The following is a 17,247-nucleotide window of genomic DNA, read 5'->3' as shown; positions in this document are numbered from 1 at the left end:
TCAGTTCTCATTGGCCTGTACATCCTCCTCCAACGCCTCTGACATCGCACTCAGATACTGCCAGCTCAGCGCTGCCAGAAGCACGGTGCACGAGAGGTAGATGGGGGAGTAATGGTTATGGGATACCACCGTGCCACTGGGCAAACACAGTGTCTGGATAGAGACGATGATCTGCTGGGTCTTGTTAGAAGATGGGTCAGCACTTGGGATCTTCCGATAGATCTGAAGAGAGAAAAAAAGCCCATGCAAGATTAGGAAATAACCATGAGAACAACACACCATCTAGTAGCCCTCAAATGTGAAACGGGACCTCCCGCACAGGAGCTGATGATTGCAGTGATGCCATGGATATCCAAACAGGACAATACTCCCCAGGAATGGGAAACTGCCTAGTTTGAAAGCTGCATTGAGATCAGAATGGCACCAGCTTAGCAAGATTCAAGCCCCATTTCCCTGGGAATGTTTTGTCTGAGAACTGTGCTCACAGCTGAACTCTGTTTTAGCCTATATTCTTTAGGAGTCAGTCTGCAGTGGCGTTTGAGCCATTAGCCTGAACGAGGCTTATCGGTTTTTAATGCTGCTGGAAATTGGTTGGACTTGCTGTTTCTGCGCTAGGGCACCTTCAGCCGTGTGCAGAAGTCTATTGTTTAAAACTAAGTAACAGTTCCTGCTTGGAAGTCCTTGCTGACACCGCCTGCACTGGGATTTTAAAAAGATATTTAGGTGCCTAAATCCCATTGGTTTCAGAGGGATTTAGGAACATAAGTACCCTTGAAAAACTGGGTCACGGGTTTAAACATTTTGTAGCCCATCATAAGCCCTGTTATTAATATGGTTAAGTCAGCTCAGCCCAGAGCTACTCAGAGGTCATACAACCACTACAAAGTGGCATCTAACTCAGGGACAGCATTTGTATCTTGCCAACAAGAACTGTCTGTGAACCAGTTAGCTCTGATTTTAACAGGGCCAAGGTACGCCCTTGCATGAGCTCACAATACTGTTCTCAGACAATTTTCAGAGAGTTCCCATCTGCACGGTCCAGGGGAAACATGACAGAATGTTGCTAGGAACAACCATAGACCCAAGCGTAGCTAGCAGTGTTCTACAGTGGCCCTGCCCATGGCTATGAGACATCCCCTGAGCAGTCTTCTTGCAAGAACCATTTTGTTTAATCAGAATTTGGTGGCCTGGTTTTCAATGGTAATTGATGCCAGTGTGGCCGTCAGCTTCTCACCAGCTCCTTAGAGATGAGGACCATGTCTTTATTTTTGTATAGCATCCAGTGCACTTCTGAGAACTCCCATTGACTGCAGGGGTACCTGCATTAAGGGACTGTGGCACTGTGAGATCACAGTTTTAGAAATAGGTGAGTCAAGCCACCAAAGTTTTGCCCTACATATCAGCCAACTTGCACAGTCATAGCAATTAAAGGCCTTTTGTTCTCCACGATGCTCTGGAAAGATACAAAAACTTTCCAGACAGGAACTGTGCAATTCCCTGTTAAGTTGACTCACGAGGAAACCGTACAGTATTTAGACAAACAAATATGGGGTGTTTACACAAATTGTAGCACCCATGTTATACTATTGCATACAACTGTGTAATATCGGTGTTGCATTATGCTACAGTGTGTATAAAATCTGAATGAAACCTGAGACACAAATGAGTGAGGCCAGAGAATCTAAAGCACCAAGGAAAACAGCCGCATTCCAGACTTTACTATTTCAAGCTGTTTCATGCTATGCTTGTTTCTAGATCTTCAGCAATTTTGGCCAAAAGAAAATGAAAGTTACTAAACGGCTGAAACAGAGGGTTACAGTGGTACCCCCAGCTTAGCCCTAACTGCATAGACCTGAGGAGGAAAGAGGAACATCTACATTTGAAAGTTAGTCATTCAAAGCAAGCCATCCAACCCACCTCTTCCACATACTGGTACATTATAGACTTGACAGCCTGTATGTTCGTGGCATCCATCATTAAAGTGACAGCTTGTCCTTTCCGAATCTTCACCACTCCCCTAAACACCTGTTTGTTATTGTAACAGGCCGCCAGAGTGGCGATGGCCATCACCTGGGGAGAAATGACAAAAACAGCATTTACTCTGTGCTGTAAACTGTGCACATGGGATGAAATGCTGGCTCCATTTGAAATCGATGGCAAACCACCCATGGTGTAAAAGGCAGAGCTTAGCTTAAAGCAGAGAATAGAGAAATGATTTCTAAAGAAGCACTGCTCACAATGGATGACTAAAGCAAAGACAAGGAAGACAGAGAACAGAAAGGTTCCTAATATTTTCATTAACTATGTAGGATTGTCTTAGTTTAGGAGAAAAGAGAGTCCTGTTTATTTACATTCATCTGGCAGCAACCATCTCCAACTTCCCACACCATAGCCAAAAGCAGAGCCATTCCCTTGCGGAAAGGACACAGTTTCTCAGGACGAGGCAAACACTCAAAATGTTCCACATTGAATTTATTTATGTACCGTTATTAAATAATGCTACTGTTAAACACTATGCATAGACCTCAAAGGACATCCAGTTCCAAGGGAGAGGATGAAGCAGCTAGAAGATCCTGTTTAAAACATCTGCAAATGTTAACCTACCTGCGGAATAGCGCAGAAGTTGAAGACACTTTGGGTTTTCAGTCTAGATAAGTAGGTGAGGACATGAGGGATATGGCGTAAAGCATTTGTGATCAGTTCATTCATACACTGGACAGCCACATCAATGTTCTCTGGCTTGGCGAGATCCGACAGCTTCTTGGCATACCTGCTCCAAACCTGGGAACACCGACAGTATATAGGAACACCACTCAGCAGTTAGCACTTTTCAGACATTCATATTCAAAGGGGGCCCGTATCAAACAAAAATCTTATTACTGAACGCCACCTCATTCTCATAATCAGACCTTGTTGCAGTCAGAAAAAGGACCTTTAAAACACTCGAGATTACTCTAGCCTCCAATTCCATTCAGCCCCATTACAGGGCCCCTCTCAATGAGACCTACAGGGATACAGAGACTAACTTCTAGAAGAGAGTCCTACCAAAGTGGTGAATTTCTAGACAGACACAAAACAAAGGCATTTGGATCCCACTCTGCTGAGAAGAATTTGACCCAGGTGAGAGCTCTGAAGCTGAACATCCATGCCTCTGATTCTACAATGCACTTACACACTTATTACAACAGTGATGTCATATCCTGCCAATGGTGCTGGTGCATGGAGCACAGCAATAGCATACTGGGTGTTCTCTGACAGTAGAGGTTTCTCTAAACCCTCTGCTGAACAGATGCATGACCAAAAACAATAAGCCTGGTCTCCTAGATCACAGCTTTGCTCCATGATCACAGGGAGACAAAAACACCGCAGACGTTCCAGCTTCTCCTCTGAGTTTTGCTTTAATGGACACATTAATGAGATGTTTGGATGTGAACCATGCACTTGCCATCCCTTCATATGACAGTTACTAGTATACAAATTTATCAGTGTTAGCAATAGAGTTTAGCCCCTGTGGGACACACACACAGCTAAATGTGACTGCTCAGAGCTCTAGGGCAGAAGTGTTTGGCCTAACTCCATACAAACAGACTTGGGCAAGTTTTTTTTGAAAAAGCCCAGAGATCTTCTATATCAGAATAGGAACTGAAAGTGAATTCTGTGAAATGAGTCTCCCAACTAGTTCTGACTAAACTGCATCAAAGCAGTACCAGCATCTCCAGTCCTGTCCCTTTCAGATGAGCTGTCTGAATCACAACACTAACACTTCCTAATGAGCCGTATCTAGCAGAAGTTCTCATCTGAAAAAGGGCTGGTTTCCTTTACCTCTCTGGGCCAGAATTCTCTTCCTGCCAACTGGTCCTCCAGATAATCACGGATGATGATGGCTTTCTCAATGAAGACGCCCATGGAATTTGCAAGCTCTGTGTCCAATCCTATGATAGGGTCTTCTAGCTCCAGCACAGAGAACAGACGGGAAAGGCCAGTGCCCACCAACCCAACAACGTAGTGACAATACTGCAAGGTTTGGAGAGGGGAAAAATGTTTATCGATCTATATCCCCTAGTCCAAATGGCTACATCAAAATGACATCTGTAGGTTACTGCGTGTGCTGTGTGCGCCTTTCCTTGTTTTGATGACTATGTCAGTGGTATTTGATTTTGCCTCTGAATTCAGAGTTACATGGGCTGAGCATTCCTAAGCATGTCTCTTCATGCCCATGCTTGACAGCCAACATCCCAACCCCAGGAATAGGCTTCTGCAACATGGATTCTACCACCAGAGCACTGCTCCACTCAGGAAAAATAGCAAATGTGTCATCCACAGCTGTTAGCAACTCAGGGCTTCCACTTTCCAGATGAAAGACCCATAGGAGAGCAGCTGCTTCAATAGCTGATTCTAGTCAAAGAGCTCCAAAACAGCATCATAAGAACATAAGAATGGCCCTACTGGGTCAGACCAAAGGTCCCTCTAGCCCAGTATCCTGTCTTCCGACAGTGGCCAGTGCCAGGTGCCCCAGAGGGAATGAACAGAACAGGTCATCATCAAGTGCTCCACCCCCTGTTGCCCATTCCCAGCTTCTGGCAAACAGAGGCTAGGGACACCGTCCCTTCAAGGCTCTTTTGTGGACATTTACAAACACTGTCAAGGGTCAGTAACAACATACAGTAGCTTTTTGATGCCTGGTGAAATTTACATAGAGATCTCATCGCTAAGATAACTCTTTACATTCACATCGAAGGAGGCTGCCCAAGTAGCAAGACTCTGAGTTAACACTCTGTCCTTTGCTCATTTTGGGTACCTGTCTACGACTGGATGAGCATCACCAATCCCAGGGGAGAAGAAACTGTAACGATCTGCGGCAAGTGCAGAATGCCAGGCCTCCAGCAGGGACTGTGGGTGTTGCTCTGAGCATGCTCTCTCCATGCTCACTTACAGATTTACTTACCTTATCCCACTCTTGCAGGGAATCAACCTTCTTTTGCAAGAACTCTGCCATACCAGCTCCCATCTTGTGACAAATATCTGCAATCATATCTCGATACACCTTTGCCAGGTTCCTGAACTCCAAGGAGATCTACAGCAGAAACCACAAGGAAATATACATAGTGCTGAAAGTGAAGCAGAAATTGGCATTCATTAACAGGCTAAGAGAATGATAGGTTACAGCTTAATGGGGTTTTATCCTGCTCCCCACTGAAGGGATTGGCAAAATTCCGCACTGGCTTCAATGGAAGCAGATTCAAGCCACTCAGCAGTAAACACAGATTCAGCAAGTTCTTAAACAAAAATTCCTCTGATCTTTGGCCACAGCTCAGATGCAATTTGTATCTTCATGAAGACAGTATAACCTTGGGCAGCACCACTTGGGAGTTCGTGAATGCTTGCTTACAACAATAAACTCTGTGGGAAGAGTCCCAGCAAGTGAACAGCAGGTAAGCTGATGGGAACAGTGAAAAGAAAAGATTTCCAGTGTTCTTTTGAAGCTCGGCTCGCTATATCGTCCCCAAGGCCCATCTCCCCAGATGTCAGCATGTGTGGATTGCCACTGGATGCCTTTCTCCCAGGCCAAGCAGCATGCTCACATCACTCCTAGCCTCAAACTGCTCCCACAGCTCTCCATGTATTCCATGGAGCTGCCCTCCTTGTTCTTAAAGCAATCCATGGACTGGGTCTTTATCTTCCAGACCTCATCTCTTTCTTTTCTCCACTCACCGAATCCTCTATTCACCTTGCATCAGCCTTTCTCTCTATCACTTCACATAAACCTCCTCTTCTGACAGCTGAAAGAGCCTCCTTATAGCGCTATTCTTCAGGTCTATCCTTGGTACCGTGTCTTTCTCTATGATTGTAGTTTTCTTTTAATATTTCATAGACGTATGGCTAGAAAGGACCACTAGGATCATCTGGTCCGACCTGCTGCATAACACAGGCCAGAAATTTTCACACAGCAATTCCATCATTGAGCTCTGTAACTCCTGGTTGAACTAGACCATACCTTTAAGAAAGTCTCAATTTAAAGACTTCTGGTGACAGAGAATCCACCACATCCCTGGTTACCTTGCCCTGATGGGTAATTCCCCTCACTGTTCAAAGGCGTATCTTATTTCCAGTCTGAATGTGTCTAGCTGTACCTTTCAGTCACTGGATCTTGTTATGCCTTTGTCTGCTAGATTAAAGAGCTCTCCACTAGAGTCTTAACCTTCTCTTTGATAAACTAAGTAGAACAAGTTCCTCAAGACTCTTGTAAGTAAGTAACGTATTCTCCAAAGCCTCCACCAAGGTAACTCCCTCCATAAACTGGGCATCAGGAGGTCACAGAGTGAGTTGCTATCATTCCCCTTCCTTCCAGGGGGCAGGGCATGTCACACCTGAGGTCTATTGACACGGAGAGCAAGAATTACCAAGTCTGTCATTTCACAGTTTGAAGCTCATCTGCTTTTTCAACACCCAAGGGAACATATAATTTTTAGAGCCAAGTTTTCAGAGGGTGACCCTCACTTGCACACATGCAAAGTTTATCAGCATGTAATTTTCCCCCAATTTTGAATGCAGTCACATGTGCAAGTGTGTAGACCCCCTAAATCACCACAATTACGCACAACTGCAGTGAAATGTACATGACTGTAGGTATGTGAATGGATATGATTTTGGGCCTCTAAAACATAGTCCTCAGTTTCAAAGCTGGGAAGTGCCTGAAATTCTAGGGCAGTTTAGAGTTACAAATAAGTTGTTTTTGACATCTCTGATTCGTATATATTCCAACAGCAAACCCGGTGACACTCCAGCAGGCATTGCCAATAACCATGTCTTCAGTCATCTGGCAATTTCTACGTACCAAGTTGCAAAGATGTTTGAAGTGCATACCTGTACTCGTCAACATATGGGTTATATTATAGTCTGAAACATGGAAACTAATGGCTCACCGTTGGAAAGTCCTCAAGCACTTGCTTATACTTCTCCTTGCTCTCCATGTATCTCCAGTCCGGCTGATACAGGTAGGAGTGGAAGTCATGCAACATTGGGACCTTGGTTTCTAAACTGATGGTCATATCATCTTCTACAGTGTCCAGAGCTCGGAGAACCAGGTACAATATGCACACAGCATGACTACGGAGGGAGAAAAGGATTCCCTATTACTTGGGATTCCCTATTACTCTGAAAAGTATTTTAAAATTATCACATGGCTTTTGTAACAGACATTCTCAAATTAAACAGTCCAGCAGCAGAGTGGGGGCTATCCTGTTTATTGCACTCAGTGTAGCATGTATGATTACCTGCCTTGTGGGCAGGTGACGTACGTGTGCATTCAGTGAAAGAAGCTCAAGGCCCTCAGAGACCGAGTATGGGCTCTGGACACCAGAGTGGCTGAACTGGAGGAGCCAAGGGAGGCAGAGAGGTAGAATCATAGGATCAAAGAGTTAGTCTAAGCCCCTGCCACGATGCAGGGTTTGTTGTGTCTAAACCATCCAAGACAGATGGCTATCCAGCCTCCTTTTGAAAACCTCCCATGAAGGAGCTTCCACAACCTCCCTCGGCAGTCTGTTCCATTGTACTGCTGTTCTTATAGTTAGGAAGTTTTTCCTGAGATTTAATCTAAATCTGCTATGCTGTAGTTTGACCCCATTGCTTACGGTCCTGCCCTCTGTGGCAGGAGAGAACAACTTTTCTCCATCTTTTTTATGGCAGCCTTTCAAGTATTTGAAGACCGCTACCATATCCCCCTTAACCTCATCTTTTCCAAACTAAACATACCCAGTTCCTTCAGCCTTTGCTCGTATGGCTTGCATTCCATCCTTCTGATCATCTTTGTCCCTCACCTCTGGATCCTTTCCAGTTTCTCTACATCCTTTCTATATAGCGGTGACCAAAACTGGACACAGTTCTCCAGCTGAGGTCTGACCAGCGCCGAGTAGAATGGTACTATCACTTCCTGTAACTTGCCTATTTCTCTGTTAAATGTTAATGCAACCTAAAATGTATTTGCTTTTTTTGCAACAGCATCACATTGCTGACTCATGTTGAGGCTGTGATCCACCACAACTCCCAGATCCTTCTCAGCAGTGCTGCTGCTAAGCCAGTTATCCCTCTTGTGTATTTGTGCATTTGGTTTTGCTTCTGTAAATGTAGCACCTTGCATTTGTCTTTGTTGAATTTCATTTTGTTGTCTATAGCCCAGTTCTCCAATTTATCAAGATCCCACTGAATTGTAGTTCTATCCTCCAAAGCGTTGGCAACCCCCTGACCCAGTTTTGTGTCATCTGCAAATTTGGTCAGGACGCTCTGTATTCCTACATCCAGGTCATTAACACAGATGTTCAACAACATCAGTCCCAGAACAGATCCCTGTGGAACCCCACTTGGGACCTACCTCCAATCCAACATCATGCCATTAATAGTTATTCTTTCTTTGTGTTTGTTTAACCAATTATGTATCAATTTAATGGTAGTTCTGTCAAGCCCACATTTCTTCATCTTATTTATCAGAATGTTTTGTGGGACTGTGTCAAAAGCCTTGCCGAAGTCCAGCTATATTCTGTCATAAGAACATAAGAATGGCCATACTGGATCAGACCAAAGATCCATGTAGCCCAGTATCCTGTCTTCTGACCGTGGCCAGTGCCAGGTGCCCAGAGGGAATGAACAGAACAGCTAATCATCAAGTGATCCATCCCCTGTCGCCCATTCCCAGCTTTTGGCAAACAGCGGCTAGGAACACCATCCCTGCCCATCGTGGCTAATAGCCACTGATGGACCTAGCCTCCACAAATTTATCTACTTCTTTTTTGAACCCTTTTATAGTCTTGGCCTTCACAACATCATCTGGCAAGGAGTTCCACAGGTTGACTGTGCATTGTGTGAAAAAATACTTCCTTTTGTTTGTTTTAAACCTGCTGCCTATTAATTTCATTTGGTGGCCCCTAGTTCTTGTGGCATGAGAAGGAGTAAATAACACTTCCTTATTTACTTTCTCCACACCAGTCATGATTTTATAGACCTCTATCCCCCTTTGTCATCTCTTTTCCAAGCTGAAAAGTCCTATTAATCTCTCCTCATACGGCAGCCGTTCTATACCCCTAATCATTTTTGTTGCCCTTCTCTGAACCTTTTCCAATTCCAATATATCTTTTTTGAGATGGGGCGACCACATCTGCACGCAGTATTCAAGGTGTGGGCGTACCATGGATTTATATAGAGGCAATAGGATATTTTCTGTCTTCTTATTTATCCCTTTCTTAATGATTCCCAACATTCTGTTCGCTTTTTTGACTGCCGTGGCACATTGAGTGGATATTTTCAGGGAACTATCCACAATGACTCCAAGATCTCTTTGTTGAGTGGTAACAGCTAATTTAGACCCCATCAGGTAAGGATGAAGCTTTGGTGAAGGCTGGGGCCAAGGGGAAGTGGCCCAGGGAACTGAGGGCAGTTTTGCTAAAGGGACATGGCAGCATGTGGCTGCTATTCTTAGGGTTCCTGGGTTGGGACAGTGGGAGTAGTGGGCGGGCCTACAATTGGACAGCGAGAACCCCCCAGAAGGGGCTCTGAACTACTTAGTGGCCCAGCTGGAGAAAGGGCAAAACCATTGTCTCCAGGTAGGAAGCCCTGCGGGTACAGCCTGAAACCAGGGCCTGGACTGTTTAAAGACTCCAGACACACCTGACCAGAAGGGGGCACTCGTGAGAGGTGACTGCCACACCATTACACCTAGTAAATAGGAGAGGATACAAATTGATAAAGTACATGTAGAAGCTGAAGAAAAACAGTCAAATGAAAAAGAGTCCCGTTCAATTACATCAGATGAAGGCCAACAACTAAAAAGGGACAAATTTTAACAGTGCTCTTATACAAATGCAAGAAGTCTGAATACTAAGATGGATGAACTTGACTGCCCGATATTAAATGAGGATATTGATATAATAAGAATCACAGAAACTTGGTGGAACTGTGAAAAAAATGGCACACAGTAATACCAGTGTACAAAATATATAGGAATGATAGCATAGGTTGTGCTTGTGGGGGATTGGCACTATGTGTGAAAGGAAACAAAGTATAGTAAAAATCTTTAAAGAATCAAACTGTATCATAGAATCTCTCTGGATAGAAACTCTATGCTTGAATAATAAGAGTATATTAGGAATATTCTGCAGACCACCTGACTAGACTGGTTATGGTGACTGTGAAATGCTCAGAAAGATCAGAAAGGCTATAAAAATAGAAAACTCAATATTAATGGTGGATTAAACAGACATCCCAGCAATAATGGGGGATTCAACTATCCCCATATTGACTGGGTACATGTCACCTCAGGACAGGATGCAGAGATAAAATTTCTAGACATTTTTAATGACTGCTTCTTGGTGCAGCTAGTCCTGGAGCCCACAAGGGGAAAGGCAATTCTTGATTTAATCCTAAGTGGAGCACAGGATTGGTCCAAGAAGTGAATATAGCTGAACCGCTCAGTAATAGTGACCATAATATAATTAAAGTTAACATCCTTGTGAGAGGGAAAATACCAAAGAAGCCCAACACATTAGCATTTTGCTTCAAAAGGGGGAGCTGCACAAAACTGAGGAGGCTAGTTAAACAGAAATTAAAAGGAACAGTCACGAGTGAAATGCCTGCAAGCTGCATGGAAACATTTAAAAACATCATAATAGAGGCTCAAATTAAATATCTACCCCAAATTTTAAAAAAAATAGTACAAAGATCAAAAAAGTCCCACCAGAGCTAAACAGAATAAAAAAGAAGGTTCGAATCAACAAGGCATTCTTTAAAAATCTGAGGTCAAATCCGACTGAAGAAAATAGAAAGGAGCATAAATTCTGGCATGTCAAGTGTCAACGTATAATTAGGCAAGCCAAAAAAGAGTTTGAAGAGCAACTAACAAAACATTCAAAAACTAATAAAAAACAAAATTAAGTACATGACAAGCAGGAAACCTGACAAACAAACTGGACTATCAAGGTGCTAAAGGTGCACTCAAGGAACACCAGGCCATTGCAGAGAAGCTAAATTAATTCTTTGCATCGATCTTCACTGCAGAGGATATGAGGGAGATTCCCACACCTTGAGCCATTCTTTTTAGGTGGCAAATGTGAGGAACAGTCCCAGACTGAGGTATCGGTAGAGGAAGTTTTGGAACAAATTGATCCGTTAAACAGTTACAAGCCACCAGGAGCAGATGGTATTCACTCAAGAGTTCTGAAGGAACTCAAATATGAAATTGCAGAACTACTAACTGTGGTTCATAACCTATCACTTAAATCAGCTTCTGTACCAGATGACTGGCGGATAGCTAATGTGACACCAGTTTTATTTAAAGGGCTCCAGAGGTGATCCTGGCAGTTACTAGCTGGTAAGCCTACCTTCAGTACCAGGCAAATTGGTTGAAACTATAGTAAAGAACGGAATTATCAGACACATAGATGAATGCGATTTGTTGGGGAAGAGTCAACATGGCTTTTGTAAAAGGAAAATCGTGTCTCACCAATCTACTAGAATTCTTTGACAGGGCATCAACAAACATGTGGACAAGGGTCATCCAGTGGATATAGTGTTCTTAGACTTTCAGAAATCCTTTGACTAGGTCCCTCACCAAAAGGCTCTTAAGCAAAGTAATCAGTTATGGGATAAGAGGGAAGGTCCTCTCATGGATCAGTAAGCGGTGAAAAGATAGGAAACAAAGGATAGGATAAATGGTTAGTTTTCAGAATGGAGAGAGATAAATAGCAGTGTCCTCCAGGGATCTGTACAGGGACCAGTGCTGTTCAAAATATTCATAAGTGATCTGGGGAAAAGGGGGTAAACAGTGAGGGGCAGAGTTTGCAGATGATACAAAATTGCTGAGAAGAATTACAAAGGGATCTCACAAAACTGGGTGAGTGAGTAACAAAATGGCAGATGAAATTAAGTCTTGACTAATGCAAGGTAATGCATACTGGAAAACATAATCCCAACTCTACATACAAAATGATGGTGTCTTAATTAGCTCTTACCACTCAAGAAAGAGCTCTTGGAGTTCTCTGAAAACATCTGATCAATGCACAGTGGCAGTCAGAAAAGCTAACAGAATGTTAGGAACCATTAGAAAAGGAATAGATAAGTCAGCGTCTATATTATGTTCAGTCTTTACAATGGAGCGAATCATGGTATTCAGTAAGTACTATCAGTTTCTATTGTGTAGAAAAGATTTTGCCTTAGGGCTTGTCTAAATCTGAAATGCCACAGCAGTATTTGCTGTACTGCTTCAGTGTAGACACTACCTACGTCGACAGGAGGGGTTCTCCTGTCAGGGTAAGTAATCCACCTCCCCAAGTGGCAGTAGCTAGGCTGAGGAAGAATTCTTCTGCGGTCTACACTGGGGGTTAGGTCGGCTTAACTACACCACTCTAGGGGGTGGATTTTTGACAACCCTGAGTGATGTTGCCGCGTCGACCTAACTTTTTAGTGTAGAGCAAGTCTTAGTTACTTTTGGTTTCCATTTAGCTAGAAGGTGCAGAGAGGATATTTTCTTCATTTGGACTAGATCATTCAAAGAGGAGAAACCAAGCCAGAGTTGAAAAAACCGGAAAGATGTTTTCTTCTTCCAATCTATGAATAAAACCCCAGTGTGAAGGGACGAGATCTCAAAATTCTACCAACATGAAGACCGTGGGGCCAGATTTTCAAAGGTATTTAGGCTCCTAATGATGCAGATAGGCACTTTTGAAAATGCCACCAGGCTCCAAAGCTGGTCAGGTACCTATCTCCCACTGACAATGCCGATTTATGGCCAGGACACTTGATTAACGCCCCCTGGCCCACTCAGCCAGGTGCTTCTGCTGGGCTCTTGCTGCTTGCATAACCCTCTACTTGTTAACCCTCTACGGACCAGCTAAGCTAGGTGCTCCCCTGGTATGGATATATTTACATTAACCCTGTCCTGGCCAGCACAGCTGCCCTAGTGACCTTCCCATGTCCAATGTCCCCAGCTGCTCCCACTGCATGGAACTTGCTTAATTAACCCTTTCCTATGACGTTAAGGTGAGGGAGTGACTGGCCCCTGCCTCACAGCCTATGCCTATGAACTCCCTCATGTCCAGCTCCCCGCTGTGGGCACTCACCGCAGCTCCCCATCCAGGGCCTGGATGACAGCGGCGAAGCTCCGGCTGGTCTGGTTCAGGTACCGGTAGCAGGTCTTGAGTCTGTCGCTGAGCACGTCCTGTGGGCAGAGCAGAGGGGACACGGGCTGCTGGAAGTGGGCAAGGCCAGGCAGATCCCAGAGGGGAAGCCTTGGTGCAAAAGCCGGCTGCCCCTCCAGAGCCGGCCCAGTGGCAAGGGGGAACACCCGCCGGATACCCAACCGTCCTTAGCCACCCTCCCACAGGGGGAACAGCATGGTCTGCTGTGCCTCCTAGCAGAGCTCTGGGGGGCCTGGAGAGAGCACCCATCTGCTAACCCTGTGTGCCCCAGAGACACTGAACCCCAACCATTGATATTGGGCCCCCAAGAAGAGTCCCTTCCCATCAATTCCATGCACCCTGGAGCAACCCGTGACTTAACTCTATGTGAAATGGTCCCTCCTGGTGTCACCTACCAGGATGTCTTGCAGCCTCAATACATATGTTCAATGCATAGCACCTTCTCTGTACTGCTAGATGGTAAATATTGATTTAAAATCTATAGGCTAGTTATTTGCCTGTCCACTAGTGCACCGCAAGGCTTTATGGAATATAAACATGCATCGCTAAGAAAAGAACACAGTCATCGTGAAATCTAGTTGATTTTTTAAGTTTAAATTAGTTCCATGTACTACACTTTCCTGGGCTCTGCTGCTTTATGGTTTCACATTCACATTTTCCTTCTTTTCCCTGTATTTTTCACTCCCCTAACCTCATGTGGAAGCACAGTACAAACAGGGGCAAACTGATTGGCTAATGCAGGAGAAATGCTGAAAGTAATGTAACACCAACAAACCCCGGTTGTCAGTGGGCAGGATTGAACCTGGGATCTCTGGAGGTTAGTGCATGAGCTTCTACCGCACGAGCTAAAAGCCAACTGGCTGCTAGCTAAGGCTGTAGAGCAGACTCATAATCTCTCTCTAAGTGGTCTCGGTGCCACTAGATGGGACAGAGCACCACACCCTGGAGGTGTGCGGGTTACAGTAACTAAATATGAAATGCTGTCATATGCAATGAGCAAAGCTAGGGAGGAAACCCCCAGAATAAATGGGTTTTCCTCTGATCTCTGTCTGTTACAGTACTCTTTGCTATCACTTGTAATGCTAAATAGGTAAAACATTTTCAGACAGGAGCATGATATAAGGTGAAAGTGTTGGTTTAGTATCTTTTATTGAACCAACAGAGAATTTTATAATACAAAAACTTTCAGACCAAGAGGGATCTTTCCATATTGAATTCCCTATATCCATCCATATTTTTAGACAGACCATTCCCCATCTCATCTCAGCTGGAAACGGGATAATTAAACCCAGGGGAGATGATGAGCCCTAACTGTAATAGAGATTGTTTGGAGGGAGAGGGGGGACGTATTTTGAAAGTGTTTTCTCCAAGTGGAATGACTTGCCTCACTAATGTGGTATCAGTGTGAAAATAATTGATTAAAAATGGCACTTACCATCCTTCTGAAGAGTGACTGCTAGCAGTCACCAGCTTGGGAACACAAAGTGATGCCTCAGTCCGACTAGCTGATCAACACTGGTGTGCCCCATTGGGCTGCAAAACAGACAAGATCTGCTCGCACTGAGCCCCATTGTCACTCACTGAGCACACCCACATAGATCAACTTGCAGGACCTGGGTCTTAGGCCACAGCTACACGGCAAACTTTGACTGACACAAGTTACATCGGCGTACAGCTGCCGCAGTTAATATATTGTTTGTGGTCGTGCATATGTAACACCAACAAACCCCGGTTGTCAGCAGGCGGGATTGAACCTGGGACCTCTGGAGCTAAATGCACGGGTCTCTACTGCATGAGCTAAAAGCCACATGGCCCTAGGGACGTAGCAGACTCATACGGCAGCCGTTCTATACCCCTAATCACTAGAGGGAACAGCCCCCACACCCAGGAGTTACACATACTTGGCTCCTTGTGTCGGCGCTGCGGATACTCACCAGGAGCACTTGTGAGTGCAGTGCGCCATGGGTAGGTATATCAGTGTGCAACTCTCCACCTCCAGCCCACTGTCCTTTGGGAAGCGTTGGCAATGCATGATGGAGCAGAAACGAGGGGTGACGGGAGCAAGGGGTCAACTTCCCAGTGTGCCACTGGCTCCATTCCATAATGTCATCTCTATCGCATAATTTCCCCCCCCCCTTTTTTTAAAACCCCACAAACCCGCATTGCCCTTCTCCTGGTCTGCCATCTCTGACGAAGCATAGAGCCTGCACAGCGCTGCACTTTTGTCACAGGCGTTACGAGCACAAGGGGCATGATCCTCTGGGATTTGCAGAGCCATAAGAAGAATTGATTCACTGGGAGACACGACAGTATCCCTTCTTCTGCATCCCCCGTACAATATGCTCATAGATGTCCACCTTTCTATGGCTGGTCTGGAGTTGTGTCTGTACAGCCTCTTCTCCCCACAGGCCCAGGAGATCCAGTATCTCCTGTCCACTCCCAGCCAGAGCGCGTCTGGAGTGTGTAGCCGGCACGGTCAGCTGGGCAGTGGCACACAACAAGGGAGAGCTGCTGGGTGTGCTTGCCGAGCTGGACCATGAGGAAAAGGCATTTCAAAAATTCGTGTAACTTTAAAGGAGAGGTTTCAGAGTAGCAGCCGTGTTAGTCTGTATCCGCAAAAAGAAAAGGAGGACTTGTGGCACCTTAGATGCATCCGATGAAGTGAGTTGAAGCTTATGCTCAAATAAATTTGTTAGTCTCTAAGGTGCCACAAGTCCTCCTTTTCTTTTTAAAGGAGAGGGGGGCCTTCCGGTCTCTGTGACCTGAGGGCAGTAGAGTTCACAACTGTGACCAGAGCAGTCAGTGTCTGGCATTGTGGGACAGCTGCTGGAGGGCTGTTAGGGTTGACATAAGTCATGCAATGTCTACACTCACGCTATGTCAACATTGGTATATCGACCCTGGCTCGGTGCCACTCGGGGAGATGATGCTACTGCGTCACTGTAATGGGGCACTTACATTGGTGGGAGACAAATTTAAGTGTAGACACATGCCCAACTAGGTCAATGCAAGGTGGCTTAGGTCGCCCTAACTTTGTAGTGTCGGCCAGGCTACATACACCACTGCTCCGGCAACTCACGGTGCCCAGGCAGACCTCTGCATCCAGTCAGGGTGACTTGCAGGATCGGTGTCTTAGCCAGTACAGCCAGCTTTACTGCGGGTGATTCATGGGATAAGTACAGTGGTGACGGAGTCTTTCACCTCTAGGACTTGAGTCTGATCCTGCCCCAGAAAGAAGTGACCTGTTCCCACTGAAGTCAGTGAGAGTTTTGGCACAGAATTCAATAGGAGCAGGGTTGGACTTCAGTAGCTGTTACCATGGGCCTATGTGAAATTAACTGCTGACCGAAGATTAACTTTGTGTCCCTCCACCCATTGTCTTACCTTGATCCAGTGCCCTTCACTCTGACCTCACAATAAATACTGCGCCACAGACTCCAGGTCAGGGTCTTGCCTTGGCCAGCTGGCACATGTCAAGACCTTTTCCATTCAGCTGGAAACATTCGATAAAACTTTGGTCTGGGAACAACAGTGTTGCCCTCAAGCAGCAAGAGCCCCATGTAGTCCCTCTAAGGCCTCCACTTCAGGGAGATAGCGTTCGGCACACTGCCATAGGGCTAGCTGGGAGCACCAAACATCTGTAGGCATGTACTTGTTAACAAGACAGTATCAAGGCTGGACACTGGTTTCACGGGTCAGACGAGATGCCCCGTGGCCAGCACCCTCAGCCCACACCCCGCCCACTCTGCTCACCTGGTCCAGCGGGGGCATCACCGCCGCGCCGCCGCCCATCTTAAAGCGCAGCAGGTTGTAGAGCTCCCGGGGGCGGCCCAGCCACTTCCCCACCCGCTCCATGGGCAGCCACGCGCACCTGGGGACAAATGACATGGGCATAGAATTTCTACCGGATGCTCAAAGGGGCTGCAGCTCATTTCGGAGTCAGAGAGGCTGTAGGGTCCAGCCCTGTGTGCGGCACCCCAGGGGCCCTGTGGGGGAGGGGACATCCAACGGCCCGAGCAAACCCACCCCAGGGGCAGTGCATCCTGCCCTGTCAGACACTGCCCCG

The 17,247-nt window shown here is 45.7% G+C and overlaps 1 protein-coding gene across 1 annotated transcript; it reads right to left on the bottom strand.

The window, feature by feature from the left end:
• On the bottom strand, positions 1-17,046 carry LOC102929796 (squalene synthase-like). Its single transcript, XM_007068926.4, has 8 exons — positions 16,935-17,046; positions 13,104-13,201; positions 6,924-7,107; positions 4,946-5,074; positions 3,823-4,014; positions 2,605-2,781; positions 1,918-2,070; positions 1-222 (listed from the first exon to the last, which is right to left on the bottom strand). The coding sequence occupies exons 1-8, from the start codon at positions 17,034-17,036 to the stop codon at positions 1-3; spliced, it is 1,257 nt and encodes a 418-aa protein (XP_007068988.4). The 5' UTR covers positions 17,037-17,046.
• Positions 17,047-17,247: the final 201 nt, after the last annotated feature.

This window comes from Chelonia mydas, chromosome 3 (assembly GCF_015237465.2).
Source record: "Chelonia mydas isolate rCheMyd1 chromosome 3, rCheMyd1.pri.v2, whole genome shotgun sequence".
Taxonomy (NCBI): domain Eukaryota; kingdom Metazoa; phylum Chordata; order Testudines; family Cheloniidae; genus Chelonia; species Chelonia mydas.
The sequence above is the reverse complement of the archived record's forward strand: the minus strand, read 5'-3'. Positions and strand labels throughout refer to the sequence as shown.